At 39.3% G+C, this 21,769-nt stretch overlaps 1 protein-coding gene and 1 long non-coding RNA gene across 2 annotated transcripts; both read right to left on the bottom strand.

Annotated features, from left to right (window-relative positions):
- Positions 1-704: 704 nt before the first annotated feature.
- LOC139810553 (uncharacterized) lies at positions 705-2,062 on the bottom strand. Its single transcript, XR_011731429.1, has 3 exons — positions 1,820-2,062; positions 1,604-1,717; positions 705-1,495 (listed from the first exon to the last, which is right to left on the bottom strand). It is a non-coding gene; the product is annotated as an uncharacterized lncRNA (long non-coding RNA).
- A 5,107-nt stretch (positions 2,063-7,169) lies between these two features.
- LOC139809588 (putative nuclease HARBI1) lies at positions 7,170-13,106 on the bottom strand. Its single transcript, XM_071772560.1, has 4 exons — positions 12,856-13,106; positions 7,954-8,244; positions 7,332-7,889; positions 7,170-7,263 (listed from the first exon to the last, which is right to left on the bottom strand). The coding sequence occupies exons 1-4, from the start codon at positions 13,104-13,106 to the stop codon at positions 7,251-7,253; spliced, it is 1,113 nt and encodes a 370-aa protein (XP_071628661.1). The 3' UTR covers positions 7,170-7,250.
- Between the last annotated feature and the right edge of the window lie 8,663 nt (positions 13,107-21,769).

The following is a 21,769-nucleotide window of genomic DNA, read 5'->3' as shown; positions in this document are numbered from 1 at the left end:
CTATGTCCCCAATCTTCAAAACCAATGATTTTATCATTTAACTGATCGTATTGCAAATTGGCTTCTAATGACATCTCATCCCACATTAACACGCATAATTTGTCATGATCGTTATTTATTTGTGCCATATGCTGCTGCAGATGCTCAAAAATAAATTTGTTGATTCCTGGTTGTAATGAGATTGTTTGTAACAAACATTTGAGAGTTTTAGGACTTGGCAGTATAAATAATTTTGATAGCAGCTTGTAACAAGAACCAGATTGTTTATATAGTGATAATGCTAAAATTTTTTCATCAAGCGTAAATCTTCTTCCCTATATGTGGAGAATAATGTATATTAAATATAAAATAAAATAATTATTTTATTTATGATATTTTGTATAATGTATTTATACAACAATATTGCATAAACAACATTATATATTATTTATGTGTTTATAATTTATAATAATCAAAAATAGTTGCATGATATACAATAATATAGCATTTTTCAAAAAAAATAGATACTATTTTTGTATTGTTGCAATGTAAGGTATTTTTAGCATTACAATCAACATATATACATTATTTTAATTGTACATAATAATAAATTTTTTAGTTGGTATACATGATTCTTACATTTATAATACTTGATTCTTGCATATAAAACATTCAAAAAGTAATAAAAAATAGTTATGTTATCTACCAATGATTTTTCAATAATTTTATTTTCCAAAAAATAAAATCATTGTCTGTAAATAGAAATAAAATTATTGTAATTTAAAGCATATATTTTTCAAATATATTGAACTTCGTTTTGGACACGTTGATTGTAACGAAGATTTTAATTCATTAAAAAGTTTTTTGTAATTTACCTTAGGAGAATACTTTACATTCTTTAGTTGCATATTAAAAAATAATCTTTGAGTTGGAGTTAAAGTATTAAACTTTTTACAGAATTGTGCATCTGCAAATTTTTTTGCATCTTTCAGGCGTTGTTTATAACGTACTACTTGTGCTTTCATCTGGTTTCTTTCTTTTGCTAACATTACAGCTCTTCTGTATATTTTTCGTGCTTTTGGTGTTAATTGGGATTGCCTTGTAATAGAAGCAAGTATACTTCTTGATGTTTTTGGTGTGCTGGGACGATCAATTACTTCATTTATTGAGTCATTTGGAATATTTTGTGACTCATTTGTTTCTACATATTCTGTATTACTTGTAGAGGTTTCATTTGTATAACTGCTAATTTTAGATTGTAACTCATTATCAGTTTGTGTATTTGTTTGTGTACTTGTTCCACATTGTTCATTTAATAAGTCAGAAACACCCGTTTCAAATTGTGAATGCAGTTCAGTTATATTTGTATCATGTGTTTCTACTGTATTTGTTTCTATACTATTATATATATTTACACTGGGCACAGCGTTATGTTTCAATCTTCGCCGATTCTGAGTATAGATGTAATCATCAGGCAAGAAATGTAAATGACATACTCTGTATTTTCTTAATTCCTCTGATGAAGTATTTGAAATAATATTATTATTAATAGCTTCTCTCCATTTATCTGATAACGTGACATTTTTGGGAAAAAAATGACCAGGGACTCTTAAATTTGACTTACAGCCTGGTACGATGCAAATCCATTCAACTTTTGTCATATTATATTTATTGTGCATCAATTTGGAGGCAGCATCCAGTCACGCAACAATAAACTTGTATAAAATCCTTCTTCTTTCTTGAATATAAAACATATGTTCATGTAAAAGTAATATTAAGCACAATAATATACGAGCGATTTGAAAACCGCTATGGTAAAATAATCGCAATGTATTCATACCTGTGTACGTCAATGTATCAAGAGACACGTAGTGTCTCGCGCCAAGTACACCCGGAGCGATTCTATTTACTCGATTTCTTCAGCATCGCAGAAAAATAACCGAAACTCGTGTGTACGAAATACTATGCTCGTGACGCTTGTGTGATTATTCAGCCATATTTCCTAATGTGACGTCACAGAAACGACATAGCCGCCATCTGGACGAATATACTAACATGAACTAACACGGTTTACTTTTTCATATAGAAGTTTCCCCTCCATGACTGGTGACTCGAGTCGGCTCGAGTCCCCTATTTATATCCCGAGTGAGGGCGGTGGGGGCTGCCCCACCGCTCGGTCTGCCCCACCGCTCGGGCTGTCCCACCGCTCGGGCACAGGAGTGCACGTTGGATAGGCGCTAGGTGGCCGTCAGGGCCGTAGCGCTAGTGACGAATACGCGTATCGTCACACGTTTATTGTTTCACAACTAATCCAAGCAATCAATTCATTTAACACATAAATGTGGAACAACTTGTAATAGCAATACAGACAATACAGATCTTATCACACAGAATAGCAGAGAACAAAATGCGAAGATAAACATAAACATACATGTAACATAGTCAATTCCATGGTAACACATTTTAGCAGTATTAATTAATATTGATACATATATATTGAATCAAAACTAATTCTAGAAATCGAGATCACCATTTCATAATTTCTAACAGCATATAAATAAAATAATATTTTATACATTATTATTACATTTGTAGGTGGAGGAGTAGCAAATGTTACACAAAATATTTTATTAGAGCGTGTAACTGAAGTGATGGGTGAGACATCAGCATATGGATTGATAAATCCTTTTGATTCTGATGCGATAGACAAAGTGTAACGGCCCAACGTTATCGTCGAACGCGGACTAATTTGCCGGATCAGGAGTTCGACTGAAAGGCCCAGAGACAATAATTAATCGTAAGGTACAATAGAAAGCTTTATTCAATTCGGTGATTACAGACCACGCGGAACGCGGGTTGATAGCTGGACGCGGTATTTACAGATTGGTAGTGCATGAGCACTCGGCGCGGTATACGAGATAACGGAGAGTCGGTAGTGCATGTGCACTCGGCGCGGTATACGAGATAGGAATGGACGCGGTTTTACGGCAGGACGCGGTATTTACAGATCGGTAGTGCATGAGCACTCGGCGCGGTATACGAGATAACGGAGAGTCGGTAGTGCATGTGCACTCGGCGCGGTATACGAGATAGGAATGGACGCGGTTTTACGGCAGGACGCGGTATTTACACAGATCGGTAGTGCATGTGCACTCGGCGCGGTATACGAGATAATACGGACGCGGCTTTACAGCAGGACGCGGGAATTACAGGGATCGGTAGTGCATGTGCACTCGGCGCGGTATACGAGATAATAACGGAACGCGACTTTACAGAGACTAGTGAAACGCGGTATATTACAATGCTCGGTGATGCCCGTACATTCGGACGATAAACGAAGGCGGGCTTACAATAGTCGAGGGACGCGGTGTTTTACCGGGGCGTATGCACCTCGTGCTGTATGCCGGCAAGGCTGAGACCATGGGCGGGAACGCGTTATATGCAACGGGGAATTGCGGGATCCCGGGGTTACGGTCGCGAGAACCCTCGCTACGAGGCCGAGCACGCTCGACCTCGTTGTGCCGTGGCCGTCGGGAGTAAGTTCGATGGAGTTCGGAGACACCTGAGAACGCTCAGTCGAGGCTCATACGCTGGACCTCGTTTTGTGTGTCGCCTTGGGATCTGGAGGATAGGCTTCGCCAGGAGCAGCGGAATGCCGTGGTAGAGACGAAGTGTCTTCTCGCCGAGCGCGCCGGCTTATATATCGCTCGGCGCGGCGAGGTCGGCAGGAGGGGGGCCGATCATCAGGCGAATCGCGCGGTGGTGGAAGTGGCGCGATCCCGCGCGCTCGTCTTCGGCGGGGATCAGTTCCCGTCGACGCTCGTCGGCGTCGTGCGGGAAGGCACCGGTGCGGCGGGTTCCCCGCGCACACGGTGCGTTTCGAATGTTTAAAAAGATGTGGGCGCACCGCGCCCTGTCCTCGCCTGATGGATGATCGGCCGGGCGGCATCCGGCGGGTGGTGGCCGGGGACGATGCCTTATCGTGAGGGGCGCATCGTTACAAAAGAAAATATAAATATTGAAATTCTGGACGACGATGATGATTCAAATGAAAATGATCCAAATGAAGTATTTTCAGTAAGTTACATATTTTTTGTTACTGTACTATTTAGAATGTTATATTAGGTTGTTCTGCTTAATAAGAAATATTAATTTTACAAAGATTAAATTTTTTTTGTAGTATCTAATGGAAAACGAAAACATTACAAACTGGAAGTCTTGGGATCCAAATAAATTAAAATCAGAAATAAGTCCTTCGTTGAAAAATAAAGACAATACACAGGCGTCATCGTCATATACACAGGCGTCATCGTCAGATAGTATGTACATATAAAAAAAGAAAAACCACTCAATATTCAAAGAAAACATTAGATGAGGTAAAGACTGATTTAGCAGATACTCTGAAAGTAAATGTGGAAGAGAAGGAGTATGAGATAGAATTGTTGAAAGCTCAATTAGAAAAAGAAAAGCTTAAAATTAAATTATTAAAAGTATTAATCGAAAAAGAAAAAGAAGGAAATGCAAATAAAATTTTTAAAATCTAAGTCAAACATTACAAATATAATTTTGCAATATTAATATAATGTTTTGTTAGGTTAGGTTGTTAACATTAAATCAATGTTCTTTTTATTTTTTTTTATTTTTATTTACATTCAAAGACTTAAAATACGTAAGCATATTCATACTTAAAGATTATTTTAAGATGCATTCATAGCGTTTTAAAAGTAGATCAATAATTTAAAGATTATTTCATTTATATTAATAAAAAATAAAAAAATGAATCTTGTGCCAAAATAAATTAAAACATGCGATATTTAAAGGGTTTTGTATTTATTAAATGATAGAAAAAGGAAACTTTTATTATCTGTTGCTAGAAATAAATGTGATATTAATGTTCTGAATGTTACAGATATATTAATTTTATTTAGTTTTACAAGTTCTATATATATGAATTGTATACATACATGAATATAAGTAGTAAAATATTTTTCTAATGAGAATAAATACAAAATATAAAGATATACGCTTATTTATTTCATAAAAATAGGTACAAGAGTATTAGTGGATATATTATTTTATACTATATTTTATGTATACAATACAAACTGTACATGCAACTGTAAGTACAAAATGTATAAAAGTTTGTAAAATAAAACTTTCATGAATTATATTAAACTTACTTATCATTGAAAGTCTAATAAGTTTTCATTAAATAAAAAGGTTTGCCTCATATCAATGTAAATACATTGTGACGTTGCACGATGTGCACGTCCCAGTCTTCGCCACTCAAACCTTTATATTACGCGCGTACCCGCTTATCATGTTCGTTTAGCTATTAGTTACAGGAGTAAGCGATCGGGCGACCCGAATAGGCCGGATGGCGCCATCCGCCGGCGCGGTGAAGCGCCCCAAAATTATAGAAGGCCGCGAAGCGGGCCTGCCACGATCGTCACTGTTGGGCCGATCTCGAGCGTGCGTGGACGTCCGGCGAGGAGTCCTGAGGGTGTATTAAGCGAGGGCGGCGGCCCTACAAGCCCACTAAGAAGGAAGGATCGAGGACCACGAGAGTATTGTAAACGACCGGCAATCCCGAAAGTAAGGTAACGGGGCCAGCGGGGCGGAACGTCGAGTACCGTTTCACGTATCGTATTTCGTATTTGGAGATGTGCGTAGGATCGCTTCCCGACCTACGCACTAATGTCGTGAATCCCTCGGGATTATTGCTTAGGTAATCTTTACGGGTATGACAAATCCCGCCCGCTGCTACCCCGTTAATAGCGTAAAAGAAGGGCCCGTTTCCGCTCGACTCGACAATCCGGTGCATGATTGCGTGTGATAGCGTGTCGGCGACGTGGCGGCCTTGCCACTCGTCACGATCCTTGAGAGTGTTAGGTGATTATGCGGATCGGCTCAACAGTCACCCGACGATTAGTTTTCGCGTTGCCGTTAATCCGAGGGTTTATTTCACGTTTCCGGTAGTCTTAGTGTTTCGTTAATCGTAAGCCTCGCGTCCACGGTGGCGTGAATCTCGTCCGTGCGTGCATTCTGGGGCGTATCGGTACGTAGACCCGTTAATTACCGCGCCCGGTGCTTCGAGTGTGAGGCGACGGAGTAACGAGTCGGGGGTGTGCATTTCGGATTATTCCGTGTACCGTTCCGCGTTTTGGTCTTAGAATTCCGTTTACCGTTTAGAGTTGCGTCCTTTCGAGTGGAGATATCACGCGCCCCGGAGTGTACCGTGCGGAAGTATCACGCGCTCACGGAGTGGACCGAGGAGCGAGAAGAATCGTACCCCGTATATTGCGTGTACTCTCCCGGTAGTTACGATTGCGCGTGTCCTTTCGTTTGCGGGTATTATTCCGTTCGTTAGCTTATATGGTCGCATTCCGTATATGAGTTATTAATGTTCGCGCTCCCGTTAAGCTCTATTACGGCGTTTCGCGTAGATTCTTTCTTGCGTGTATTATTTCGGCCGCGTATATTATTACTTTTCGCGTATTTCATAGCGTAGATTATTTCTTGCGTGTATTAGTGCGTCGGCGTATATTCCCTGGCGTGTATTACTTAGACGGTGTATAGTATTGCACCTCGCGTACTTCATAGCGAAGATTGTTCCTTATTGCGGAGATAAGTTGCGCGTACGTTTTTCCGGGAATATTATTTCTGCGTCCGAGTTTATTTGTAACGCGCAGACCCTTCGAATGACCTTACGTGGTCGATGGATTGCGACTGATCGCGGCGAATATTTCGCTCGCGTTCTGCTAGTTGTAACACAATTATCACGCTTTCTAGTATATTATATTTTGATTTACATGTTATTTGAGTGCTTTCTTTTGTGTTTGTCTTCGCCTCACCACGGTCAAACCCCTCCGCATTCGGCCTATGGAAGAACCACGACCCTCTACCGAAAATTCTGAGCAGTCGTTGCGATCGGTCAGAGCGGGTATATCTTGATTATTGAATTAAGAGTCATATCGATAATGAGAGTTGTTTCGGATCTATGTAGAGTTCATGTAGAGTACTTTTCGCGGGTTAAAGTAAACGGTGGTGTGGCCGTATCCACACCTGGCGCCCAAAATAGTTTCGTATCGTTTTCGAGACCCGCTCTGCCACCCGATCAGAGATTTGCTACGCGAGTCAGTCCCGCCTCCCGGCCCGGGGAAAATAAAATATAGAGAAATAGCGTCGCAACATATTAATAATCGATTTTGCATATCCTTGCCATTCTTCGCACACCTATCATGTTGTCTTGTAACGTCTTTCTTACGTGCTCAAAAAATTAATCTATTATAAAAAAAGTTTATTATGTAGTATTACAGTATATTCTTTTGACTAATGATTGTCACCATTACCTTTCAAAATATTTCACCATTGTACGTCGCACATCAGTGACATTTCTGTTACTCTCATTTATGTCTTGCATTAAAACAATAGCATTATTATATGCTTCGGGATTAGTTATAATTTCCTCTTTATCGTGTTGAATAATGTTGTGTAACACTGCTGTTGCAACAATAACAGGAAGCATTTTCTCAGGTGTGCGAAAACGTGCTCCAACAGATAAAATTGGAAATGTCCTCTTCCATATACCAAAGAAACGTTCGATTTTTGAACGCGTTCTGATTTGAGATTCATTATAGAGGTGCTCTGCAGCTGTTGTCGGAGATTGTAATGGACACACAATATACGATATGTTTGGATATCCAGAATCTGTTATAAGTACACTGTCACCAAATGTGCCTGTTTCAAATAAACTTTTTATTCGTGAATGATTGAAAATAATGGAATCATGTGTAGATCCTGGCCATCGTGCCACAATATCTATAATTTCCAATTTAGTATTAACGATAACTTGTACATTAAAGGAAAACCAGCCTTTTCTATTTAGATATAATTCACTCTCTTTATACCTGTATTAGAGAAGGTTATTATGTAAAAAATGTGTATATATATGTATATATATTTAAATTCTACTCACCATATGATTGTATTTTTATGTGAGTGCAATCCATACAGCCAATAGCGCGAATAAATTTGGCAGTTTGATAAAATTCCTCCTCATTTTGACGAATTTCTTCAGGTAATAACTGAAGTTTTATAAACTCCTGTCTTAATGTAGCAATAGCACAAGATACACGATAAACAATCCTTTGAGTACTAGATGTACTAATGCCACAGAAATCTCCAATAATTTGCAAGAAAGATCTTGTTGCGTAGAAACGTAGGGCAACTAATAACTGTATGATAGGTGGAATAGCATCATTACTGTTAAAAAACAAGACAAATTAAAATATTATAGGAAAAAAATTATGTTTATATTTATTAATGTATTATACACAATTTTACTACTATTAATTATAAACATATGGTAATTATTCAATTTACACCCCTCACCTCCGATTTTGATGAACTTAGGCTCAATCGACGCGTTTTTGCACGAAACGAAAGAATCTGGCAGAAAAACATATACATTATACATATATATAATTCTGTACAATACATTATACCAATCAGTATTTTGCCGAATTTGGTTTTCTATTCTTTCTGACAATATCATAAAACTATTTTTTGATATTCTAAATCTGTTTTTAAAGTCAACTTCGTCTAATACTTTTATATAATTTATACGTGGTTTAATTTTTTCCGTGGCCTTCGATAGTTTGTTTGTAAATTGTGATCAGCGAATTCATCAAAAAATTTAAAATTTAAAATGTCATTCATTGTATTTAACTTTAACTTTTTCCGATGTGTATTTAAGCTGATAACCCACTGAAGGAGGATTTTTCGAGCCTTCGTCCTCGGATGAGGATTTATTATGGTGCCTTAATACCTCCGGGTAATTGGCACATCGGAACTAATAACCCACTGAACTGAAATCTGAGGTTAAGTATCATGAGGTAAGTATGACAAGTTGGCCGCCCTGTTAACTTTAACCGACGGTTAAGCTAACTGTGCTTGATGAAATTGGCCCTTAGTAAACCTGGGTCGTTTTCGTCCGGGCGAAAATCAAATGTAGTTGTAACTTTTGAAAACGGGTAGAAAGGGCGCCACTGCGCATCCGTAAAAAAAGTTATGCTTCCCGTCGCTGCAATTTCGAGCCCCGGCACGCACGCGAATTTCCCCCTCCACTACGCACACAAATGACGCTCGGTCTATCGGTGTGTCGGCAGCGCTCGGCCGTTCCGAGCGAGAGGGAGAATAGCACTCCCTCCTTGTCGCTCTCACATAGCTCGCGCGATCGACGAATGTTTACTGTATTTAGCAGTCTGTAGCGCTTCATAGATAAATTAATTAATTTCAACGCTAAACAGCTAGCACTAAATTCGAATCGTGGTACTTTCTTAAAGTACAATATCTCAGGATTATTTTGGGACCATAATCACGCGAACACCTAATTCTTTGACGATTCTGTAACGAACTTTAGAGCGTTTATCCATGGAGCACGCGCGCCGCGCTCTAAAGTTCGTTACAGAATCGTCAAAGAATTAGGTGCTCGCGTGATTACGGTCTTAAAATAATCCTGAGACATTGTACTTTAAGAAAATATCACGATTCGAATTTAGTGCTAGCTGCAAATTAATTAGATTATCCGCGAAGCGCGCGCTCCATTGATTAATTAATTAATTTCAACACTATGCAGCTAGCACTAAATTCGAATCGTGATATTCTTTTAAAATACAATGTCTAAGAATTATTTTAATACTATAATCATGCGAGCAACTAATTCGTAGACGATCAGATGACGGAACTTAGTGTTCAGCGCCAACGGCTGGTCTAAATTGATTATCGTAATTGTTTTATTGTTAGCAATGAACTCAGATTTGGGAAATATATGTTTTCGATCATTTTAGTAACGAATATATTCATGCAGCAAATTTTTTGAGTGTTTGTGTCGACCGCGACGATACTGTGTTCAATATATATTGGTATATTTAAATAAATGTTATAATCTGTCAATATATATTATATCGTTATTTTAGAACACTTAATTAGCACTTAATTAGCACTAAATTATAGTGTACTTGTTTTCTCTATAGGACCATTTTCTGATATGAGGGAGGGGGGTCCAGCTTAATGGCAAGCTGGACCCCCCATTTTTTACGCAATTTCCTGCTAAACGGTTTGAACACCAAAATTCGGACTAGGGCACTTAATTAGCACCCAAATAGCACTAAATTTTTGGCCTAGTGCGAACTTGATTTGCGCTGGTGGGGGATCCAGCTTAATAGAGGTAACTACCTATCCTACTTATTAAGCTGTGAGCTTTAAAATGCTTCTTTAAATTTCTCAATAGTGGGCTCGTTCTATTACAATGCGTTTAACTGTAGTACAATTTTCATATGAGGAAATTATTCCTTACTAGAATTTATTTGAATGGTATACAATTGAGGATATTGAAACAAATAAAGAAGTTATAAATTATACAATACATATGTATATAACTTTCTTATTTAGTTCAATATCCTCTGGAACACGTATATGTATATATATACATATATATCACGTTATTGGACATATAAATAAATAATATATAAAAATATAGTATTTCTATAAATATATTTGTTAACAAAAATATACTTTTATATACTTTTTTACTACAATTTTTTTCATGTTTATTAATCATTTTTACATCATCTCTACATTATTCCAAAGATCGCTCTTTAGTTATCGTGCACCGGCAACTCAGATTCACGCCGAGATACCGAAAAAGCATTTCCAGCGTAAAAACATTCGTCGATCGCGCGAGCTATGTGAGAGCGACAAGAAGGGAGTGATATTCTCCCTCTCGCTCGGAACGGCCGAGCGCTGCCGACACCGATAGACCGAGCGTCATTTGTGTGCGTAGTGGAGGGGGAAATTCGCGTGCGTGCCGGGGCTCGAAATCGCAGCACTGCTTCCCGAGAACCCGCCTACCAAGTTTCAAGGCGCCAGTCCCCCTCCGGCCGTCGCAGCAGGCACTTGAATTCTTGTCCGGACGAAAACGACCCACCTTTACTGTCAACGTTAGTCAAAACCGTAAATAATTTTTTTTCTTTTTTTCGTTTTAAAGTATTCATCATTGTGTCCGTAAAAGTGTCACAAAAACATCTGTCCGCGAAAAAAAAATTACAAAAATATTTTTGTTCAGTTTTTCTAGGAAATGGCGCAACGGACGGGCGAGGAAGTTTCTCGAATATTGCGTCCTCGCGAGGAGAAGAATGTTGTGACCCTTAACTATTGACTTTTTATTGATTTTATTACTAATTTTTTAAATTATTGGCAATTTTGAGGTCGCAAACTTAAGCATTTAATTTCAAAATAATTGCATGAAATATTTTTTTTATGAAAGCTACACTCTTTCCCTTCAATTTCCTTTTTTATTCGTTTTGATATCTTCATTTGTCTTAAAGTTATGATTTTTTGAGTAAACAAATGACTATACCCCTAGTTGCTTCATTTTTTAAATAAAAATATATTTAAAAAATTAAATTGTTTATAATTTTATGATTGATACTTCAAATTGAAGGTTTGCTGCTAAATACAAGACTGCTAAATACAGTAAAGACATGTCAGTTGATCTGTATGAACAATTAATTGCTTTCAAAACATGCTTAAAATTTGAAATTCAGAAAATTCATTCCATTAAGAAACTCACAAAATTATTACTGATAAAATTCAATAGCCTTGCATCCAGTTTTCCGGAGGTAATAATAACAGCATGCTTCCTATTTTTGACCCTTCCGGTTGCAGCAGCTGAAAGAAGCTTTTCAAAATTAAAACTGATTAAAAATTATCTTAGGACTTCTATGGGACAAAAACGGCTATCAGACTTGTCAGTACTGTCTATAGAGGCAGAAAATCTCGAAAAACTAAAATCGTCTTCTGCTATGGATGATTTGATAAATAAGTTTGCCGAAAAAAAGGCGAGAAAAGTATATATTTGAATTGTTTGGTTAACTTTATACAGCACAAAAGTTTTCAGTTACGTTGCAGAAACGTTGCAACATTTCAAGTTACAATGTAATATTGCAGAAATACTACAGAGACATACAATTGTAATATTTTGCCGAAATGATTGCAGAAATACTACAGAGACATACAATTGTAATATTTCGCCGAAATGATTCAGGTTGATTGCGGAAATGTTAAACCGTACAAAATTACCTTTTTTAAAAAAAGGTAAAAACAGGCGCCAAGTACGCATAGTAGTGTATATGTGTTACCTCGAAAAAAAAGAAAATGGTAGTATTATACCTCGAAAAAACCTAAGTAACAAGTGGTAGACGTAATCTTTATATCTCAAAAAATCTCGAAAAAATCTAAGCAGTAGTATCCTTATTTCCGAAAAATTATAACCCAAGTGATACACATCACAAAATTATGTTACTCTATCAAAAAGAAGAGTCGCGCTTTAAGTGATCTCTTACAATTACAAAAAAGAAATGATATCTCTTTAAATTATAGCGCCAATTACAGAAAGAACATATATATTGCCTCAAGAAATAATTGTTGCACTACTTTGAAAAATCTTTACATTGTGTCAATTAGAAAAGAATGTATGATAACAATTTTATAAGATTAAAAAATTTTATTTAAATCTAACAAGGAAATACAAGATATTTAAAGATATTTAAAGATATTTACAAAGTTTACATGTGTATTTTTTAGTGGTCACAAAGAATTACAGAGGTAACAGTACTGTTTGGCGCTCACCAAACTGTAGATAGATGCATGTATCATACTCATTAGTTTAGTCTCGTTCTTACTCGTTGTACATAGTAGTCTTCGCATACCTAGTATTAAGTATTTCGGTGACTCGCGCGAAACGTCGGCGGATCGCGATCGACGCGGAATCGATATTTGCGCGACTCACCAATCGGTGCTGCCCTCGCTCACCCCACGAGGGCACCCGCCTGAAGAACAAGTACTCGCTCGCGACACTGTTCCAGCGCCGCGAGCACTCGGCACTCATCGTTACGACGTCTCGGAGCACAGACACTTTCGCTAATATTCGGAGTCGCGAGATCACCAGCTCGCTCCCTGATAGTGCGATTGCCTACTTTCTCGGCCTGCTTGTTTGCTGCCTTTATCTGCTTCCTCCTGCTTGCTTGCTGCCTGCCTTGACTTGCTTGCTGCCTGCCTTGCATTTGCCTTGCTTGCTGCCCTGCTTGCGCTGCTGCACGAGCCCGATCGTGACCGAGAGACGAAGCATCCAGGAGTCGACGGCACAACGAACGGTGAGTCGCATTTGCTTAACTTAATTCGCTTTAGGGAGACTTTACACACACCCCCTGGTCCTTCGAGCTTCGCTTTATTGCAAATCCGGGTACGGCTCTACCGCCCCCCGAGCAAGTACAAAATAAAAATATTTTATTAAAATATTTAATCCAACGAGGGAATACAATTTGTATTTAAATACAAAGTTTATATATGTATTTTTCAATAGAATTGCTCGGGAAAGTATTTGTCGCTCCCCGGATTCGCGATTGGCCTGTACCCGGGTGGTTCGAAGGACCAGAGAGACCGTTTCCTCACGAATGCAAGCGAAATGAAATGCGAGTAAAGCAGAATAAATCAAGCGAAGCGACTCACCGTATCGCAGCCCGGCGCCCTCCTGGGATGGTCTCTCGGCCGATCTTGTCTGTCCTCTCGGGTGGCGAATCCTCCTTGATAGCAAGCGGGAGGCGTGCAGGCAGGCAAGGTAGTGGGCAAGCAAGCAAGCGAGCAGCAAGTAACACAAGACGGGCAAGCAGGCAAACGCCGTTCTAACGAGTTCGTCGAGCACTCGACGGTGGCTGATACTCAGTGTTATCTTGTCGGCGATTCTTACGGGAGTGCGAGTGCTCCGGCACTCTCTCGGCTCGCGCTCCTGGAAGTACGGCGCGAACGAGTACTATTGTCCCAATAATTGGGCCTGCCACCCGTGGGCGGGCAGCACGAGTCGGGTGAATCGCGCGAGTATTGACACCTGTCGCGGTCCGCCAACGTTTCGCGCGAGTCTCAAACCGACGGTAACTTTACGATTATGAGCTTACTGACTAATATACAACGAATATACGCGAATCAACAATATCAATATTATACATGTGCGACTAACTACTATCTTACAATTACGTACACGTGAGCGCCAAACAAAAATAAAAGATTTAATCACAAAGAATTACAGAGGTAACAGTACTAAATAAAAATATTTTATTAAAATACATAAATCTTTTTTGTGAAAAAACTTGGCGCTGCTAGACCTCGAAATTTTAAATAAATAAATTGTTTGGATCCGTCCTCCGAACGGCGCGCCTGCGAGTGCGGCAACCCGGCCCGCGCGCTCAAGCCCGCTCGGTCGGGCGCACGTGGCACAACCCCACTCGCGCGCCGCCAGCGCGAGTAACACCTGTCGCCGCGGGGCGGCTGTCGTTACTCGCAATCAAAATTCGGCAGGAAAGATACATAAGGGCGAGCCTGCCCAAGACGAGCTCGCTCTCTTCTCTCACGTTGAGGCTACAAGATACCGGGCGTTACATATACCGACAGTAGCGACCGTGATTGAGACAAACCTTATATATTCCGCTCCAACCTGGAGCGAGCGGAATCCTCGCACCGTTCCTCGGAACGACGTGCCACCGACTTGCGCCTGCTACTTCGCAAGGGAGAGCCTACCCCTCCCACCCGCCGAACCGGACAAATTCGGTCCGTGGTGGTAGTAGCACCGGGCAACTCTGCCCGCTCTAGCAGAGGCCGCCGCCGACCACGACCAAGAAGAAGAGCCAGGAGGCCCTCACCACCTCAACAACCAACCGCTGCCGGACCGGCACCTCCACCAGAGCTGTGGTGGCCATTAATACGGGTGACGATCCCCGAATCGCACAGGCGAATCACACGCCCACCAGGGCTGACACTAGTGCCTGGCGATCCGAGGGCAGAAAGGCCGCTACCGCCGAATTCCTGGAGGTCTGTGGGCACTCAGACCGAGGAACGAAAGAAGAAGAAGAAAGGCAGCAGGGAAACGAAGACCGCATCGGCCCTGCCCTCCCTTGAAATCCCGGAGTTGCCCCTAGATCGAACTCCCCCGACTCCGGGAAAATCAGTAGACGCGAATAACAACCGCGAAACATTCAAAGTGGCTAAGCGAGCAGCCAATCACCGGCTCTCGCTCTAGACCACCGTATTTTTTGAGAAGCCCGGCGCCCCTGTGCGCCGGCATAATACAAAGCTAAAGACAAAGCCCTATCCACAAGTCACTCGCTGATGCAATAAGTCATTATGTATATCTATTAAAGAAATAAAGCTCACTTTTACCAGAGCTTCGACTCGTTCGATTCACTCGCCTCAGACTTCCTCATTCCCGACCGCTTCGAAACATAAATAAACTTATCTTATATTTAATTATAAGCCGCATTATCCGCCGTCCGCGTCGTCACGCACACCCATATCACTCACTTGCACATCCACGCTGATAATCATTTAATATTACTCTCATCGCATTCTTCTCTGAATTATTTTTATTTATTGTTGTTCTTATTTATTTAAAATTTCGAGGTCTAGCAGCGCCAAGTTTTTTTACAAGAAAAATTTATGTATTTTAATAAAATATTTTTATTTTGTACTGTTACCTCTGTAATTCTTTGTGATTAAATCTTTTATTCTATTGAAAAATACATATATAAACTTTGTATTTAAATACAAATTGTATTCCCTCGTTGGATTAAATATTTTAATAAAATATTTTTATTTTGTACTGCTACCTCTGTAATTCTTTGTGACCACTAAAAAATACACATGCAAACTTTGTATTTAAATGTCTTGTATCCCCTTGTTAAATTTAAATAAAATTTTTTAATCTTATAAAATTGTTATCATACATTCTTTTCTAATTGACACAATGTAATGATTTTTCAAAGTAGTGCAACAATTATTTTTTGAGGCAATATATATGTTCTCTCTGTAATTGGCGCTGTAATTTAAAGAGATATCATTTCTTTTTTGTAATTGTAATAGATCACTTAAAGCGCGACTCTTCTTTTTGATAAGGTAACATAATTTTGTGATGTGTATCACTTGGGTTATAATTTTTCGGAAATAAAGATACTACTGCTTAGATTTTTTCGAGATTTTTCGAGATATAAAGATTACGTTTACCACTTGTTACTTAGGTTTTTTCGAGGTATAATACTACCACTTTCTTTTTTTTTTCGAGGTAACATCATATACACTACTATGCGTGTACTTGGCGCCTTTTTTTATCTTTTTTTTAAAAAAGGTAATTTTGTATGGATATCACGCCTTTTTGTAGTATTACGCATTTTATAAACAGTATGTACAGGGTAAAGCTATTTGGAGGTATAATACTACACCTTTGTTTTTTTCGAGGTAACAACATAACAGGGTAACAACATAATACATATACACTACTATGCGTGTACTTGACGACTTTTTTTACTTTTTTTTAAAAAGGTAATTTTGTACGGATATCACGCCTTTTTGTAGTGTTACGCATCTTAATCTTATAAACAAATATATCTTATAATCTTATAAACAGTATATACAAGGTATGAAGTTAAAAGTGTTACGGACTATTATTTCTGAAGAAAACAACAATTTAATATTGTTCCGGATTGGGCGAGTTCGCGCGCACGGCGAGCCCTTCGCGACGGATGAGGAAGCGCTACCGCGATCCCGTTCTTATCGGCCGCATGCGCGATTCCAGGAGCGCTTCGCGATCAATCAAATTGCGCGAGCGTTAGCACATCGACCCGCATATCTATCGAAATCAATTGGCATGGTTCTTCATCCTCGCGTAGCGGCGCCGCCGGATGCGCGCAATAGAGTACGTCTGTAGCCGGCCGGTGAACCGCACGTGTTTACATCTGCAAAACCGAAAATGTCGAACCGGGTGGCGGGCCACGCAACAAGATCTCCGCCAGCTTCGCGACAAAATCTCCGCTCGCGCCGACAGGATCTCAGCTCGTGCCGCGACAAGATTTCCGCTCGTGTCGACAGGAGATCCGCGCTCTAGTAGGGGAGCCCAGCGGGCTAAATGGTGATTTACTCGAGCGTCGTAGTAGTAGGGGAGCCCAATGGGGGATTTGGTGATTTACTCGAGCGCGACAGATTAACATATAGGGGGATACCTTGCACCCTGTTGAGTACCTCCACTATATATAAGCCCTTAATATAGGATCGCGCGTCTAGGGCAACCGATCAGAATAGTAAAAAAAAATCGATCGTTAAAAATACTCGAGCGCGTCAGATTAAGGTAAGGTGGGTTAATAACATGCAGAAAAGTGTGCATTTCAATAATCTGACGATTTGAGCGTGACGTAAGGGAGTGGGAGGGTCACAAACTTGCAAAAAAAAAACGTCACCTTGACATTCTCGAGCGCGGTCGAATTTTTTTTTATTTTGAAGGAAATAATTCAAGAATAACGGAAAAAATATAATCTGCCGATTTCCACAAGCCGAAGTAGCACAAATCGTCAGAAAAGTTTAGTGCGTGCAGCTGCAGTGAAGCATGTATTCCCCACTCCGCGTCTCTATTTCCCTTTCACTTTTTATCGATCTCTTACTGGGTCTGTTTCTTTTAGCTGCACTGACTGAGCTAATTCACTCCAACTTACTGCACTAGTGTGCACCAGTTCAGCCAGTGCAGGCAAAAGAAACAGACTTACTCTCTCGCACCGTCCCCACGCTACTCCGTTTTCCGTCGCCATAACGTCATCACAGCTGATCACATGTTCTGTAGGATCACACGCGATATGCAAGCTGAAGATGAAATTGACGAACAAATCGAACCAGATTTGCAGTACGACGATAATTCCACGGAAGAAGAAGATGAAGATGAAGATTAAAAAAAAAATATTTTTAAAGTTTTTTTTTTATTTTACTATTTTTTTCTGTACCTATATATCATAATTGAAAAAAATAGATTTTTTTATTTGCATTCTATTTTCCATGCATTTTACTTGTCACACTTAGTAATTTAAAATAAAAATTTTTTTTAATTAAAAAATTTTTTTTTTAATTTGTCAGATTAAGAAAATCCCTCCAAATAATCGTCAGATTATGGGTCAGCGCGACTAGGACATCAAGCTGAATCACCTGTATAATAATCTGACGCGCTCGAGTATTTCAAAATGGCGATTTTTTTTTGCATTATCAAGAAGCCGCCATGAGCTTGCGTCATGTCCGAATCGTCAGTCTTTTGAATGGGAGCTTCTTTCGGGTTCACTTAACATCCCCTCCGAATATCTGACGCGCTCGAATAAATTTTTTTTTCCCGTTTTTAACCGTTCTGTACAGCCACCCCCACGATGCAAACCGGCAGATTAACATACCTCTAATATCAGAGACACATGGGGCATATACACTATCAATATCTGACGCGCTCGAGTATATTCATGTGACTATTTTTTTTTACATTTTTGAAAACCTGTAGACGCTTCCCCCACCGGTGAAAAGGTGTACATTATATAACCTTTTTTTCTTTCTACCATCTAATCTTCAAAATCCAATAGGTCCCTATAGTAGGGGAGCCCAGCGGGCTAAATGGTGATTTACTCGAGCGTCGTAGGGACCTATTGGATTTTGAAGATTAGATGGTAGAAAGAAAAAAAGGTTATATAATGTACACCTTTTCACCGGTGGGGGAAGCGTCTACAGGTTTTCAAAAATGTAAAAAAAAATAGTCACATGAATATACTCGAGCGCGTCAGATATTGATAGTGTATATGCCCCATGTGTCTCTGATATTGGAGGTATGTTAATCTGCCGGTTTGCATGGTGGGGGTGGCTGTACGGAACGGTTAAAAACGGGAAAAAAAAATTTATTCGAGCGCGTCAGATATTCGGAGGGGATGTTAAGTGAACCCGAAAAAGCTCCCATTCAAAAGACTGACGATTCGGACATGACGCAAGCTCATGGCGGCTTCTTGATAATGCAAAAAAAAATCGCCATTTTGAAATACTCGAGCGCGTCAGATTATTATACAGGTGATTCAGCTTGATGTCCTAGTCGCGCTGACCCATAATCTGACGATTATTTGGAGGGATTTTCTTAATCTGACAAATTGAAAAAAAAATTTTTTAATTAAAAAAAAATTTTTATTTTAAATTACGTGACTTTTTTTTTTTGCAAGTTTGTGACCCTCCCACTCCCTTACGTCACGCTCAAATCGTCAGATTATTGAAATGCACACTTTTCTGCATGTTATTAACCCACCTTACCTTAATCTGACGCGCTCGAGTATTTTTAAACGATCGATTTTTTTTTACTATTCTGATCGGTTGCTCTAGACGCGCGATCCTATATTAAGGCTTTATTGAGGCAGATAGTTTATCGCGTCTATAGTAGGGATAAGAGCCGCGAGGAAAGGGGTGCGCCACCGTCCGGGTAGCATTAGCGACAAGCTAGCGGTCGAGCGCATGATCGTTCGGGTGTCTTCGGAGGAACTCGGGTCCTTAGCGAAAGCGCCGGGAAGCCTGCGTGCTTCCGTCTCTTAGCCGTCGACTCGAGAGAGTGATAGTCGCGTTAATTCTCAGTGCTATTTTTGCAATAAAGAAAGTTTGCCAAAAATACGTGACGTTAATTCCAGCTCTCCGATCCCTTTCTCTCAACAAAATCCTTAACAGGTTATGGGCCCAGACTACGTAACTGCGGTCTAAAATTGTGAGAAGGGAGAGAGCTCGTAAACGCGCGAGAAGACACGCGGTGTCGGCCATATTATACCGTTCGGTCGAAAACGTGCGTGGAGTGAATCGACGCGAGTGACTTGCATCGAACAATGTCTCAAGACATCTCCGCACGAAACGTCAAGAAATTTGACGGGACAAACTTCCAAGGATGGAGGTTTCAGATCAACACTCTATTTATGGCACACGAAATAGACGATGTTGTTGACGGCACGCGGACTTTACCGGAGGATCGAACGACGGCCATTGCGAAGACGTGGATTCGTGACAATGCAAAGGCGATGTTCCTCCCGAGTAGAAATTTATTCAGGCGTGCCTGTTGTCATGTACGGCCCTGATCAGATATGAATGAGGCATGCCTGACTACGGCATGCCAGATCAGGTCCTGACTGGTGCCATATCAAGCATGCCTGGTTATATATAACCAGGCAAGCCTGATAAGGCAATAGTCAGGACCTTATTGAGTATCCCTTAATACACAAATTTTCAAAGGTCATATCAAAATTAATTAATAATTATAATTAATCTGATATTATTAATATAATATCTATAATAAAACATTGAAGGCCTTTTTTATTTGACTAATATTATTATTGTAGGAAGTACAATTCGTCTTCTTTCATCATATAATATTAATATAATATTATATCATATAGCCAATTCAAAATTTTATTACTCTTTTTAAATTAAATTTGTTTCTTAAGATGATTTTTGAAAAATTATATATTTGCGCTGGTTATGACATATGTAGACTATATATAACACTTACATTAAATTAAGAAAGTAGTCTACCACGTAAGGCAGTTGGCTCACGATTCCAGAGGTCCCGAGTTCGAATCCCACCAATAAGGTAGGTGTTTTTTTTCAAATACAGAAATATTATAATTTCATATCAATTTATATATCATAGACTACATCTAAGAAACAAATTTAGTTAAAAAATAGTAATAAAATTTCAAAATAAACAAATTTTTTTATGTCGGGTGAATATAAGGGTTTTCATTAATTCGCCTGACATGGTCCTTATTAGGTAAATGAAATCCGGTCCTGAACATGCAATGCGTTACACATCTTGTCAGGACCATGTCAGGTGACTTTACCAGGGCCAGATTATGTATTATGGCACACCTGATCTGGACCTGTTCAGACAGTAACTGAAATTTCTACTCGGGCTCTGATTTCTACAGCACTGGAACCCGAGTAGAAATTTCAGTTACTGTCTGAACAGGTCCAGATCAGGTGTGCCATAATACATAATCTGGCCCTGGTAAAGTCACCTGACATGGTCCTGACAAGATGTGTAACGCATTGCATGTTCAGGACCGGATTTCATTTACCTAATAAGGACCATGTCAGGCGAATTAATGAAAACCCTTATATTCACCCGACATAAAAAAATGTGTTTATTTTGAAATTTTATTACTATTTTTTAACTAAATTTGTTTCTTAGATGCAGTCTATGATTATAAATATTTTCTGTATTTGAAAAAAACACCTACCTTGGTGGGATTCGAACTCGGGACCTCTGGATCGTGAGCCAACTGCCTTACGTGGTAGACTACTTCTTAATTTAATGTACGTGTTATATATAGTCTACATATCATAACCAGCGCAAATATATAATTTTCAAAAATCATCTTAAGAAACAAATTTAATTTAAAAAGAGTAATAAATTTTGAATTGGCTATATGATATAATATTATATTAATATTATATGATGAAAGAAGACGAATTGTACTTCCTACAATAATAATATTAGTCAAATAAAAAAGGCCTTCAATGTTTTATTATAGATATTATATTAATAATATCAGATTAATTATAATTATTAATTAATTTTGATATGACCTTTGAAAATTTGTGTATTAAGGGATACTCAATAAGGTCCTGACTATTGCCTTATCAGGCTTGCCTGGTTATATATAACCAGGCATGCTTGATATGGCACCAGTCAGGACCTGATCTGGCATGCCGTAGTCAGGCATGCCTCATTCATATCTGATCAGGGCCGTACATGACAACAGGCACGCCTGAATAAATTTCTACTCGGGAGATGGTAATACGTCCAAAAGCCACGGATGGTAACCAGTAAAGTAGGTGTGAAAAATAGAACAGCGCAGCGATGAGA

This window comes from Temnothorax longispinosus, chromosome 3, assembly GCF_030848805.1.
Source record: "Temnothorax longispinosus isolate EJ_2023e chromosome 3, Tlon_JGU_v1, whole genome shotgun sequence".
NCBI lineage: Eukaryota > Metazoa > Arthropoda > Insecta > Hymenoptera > Formicidae > Temnothorax > Temnothorax longispinosus.
This window is presented reverse-complemented; position numbering and strand designations above follow the sequence as displayed.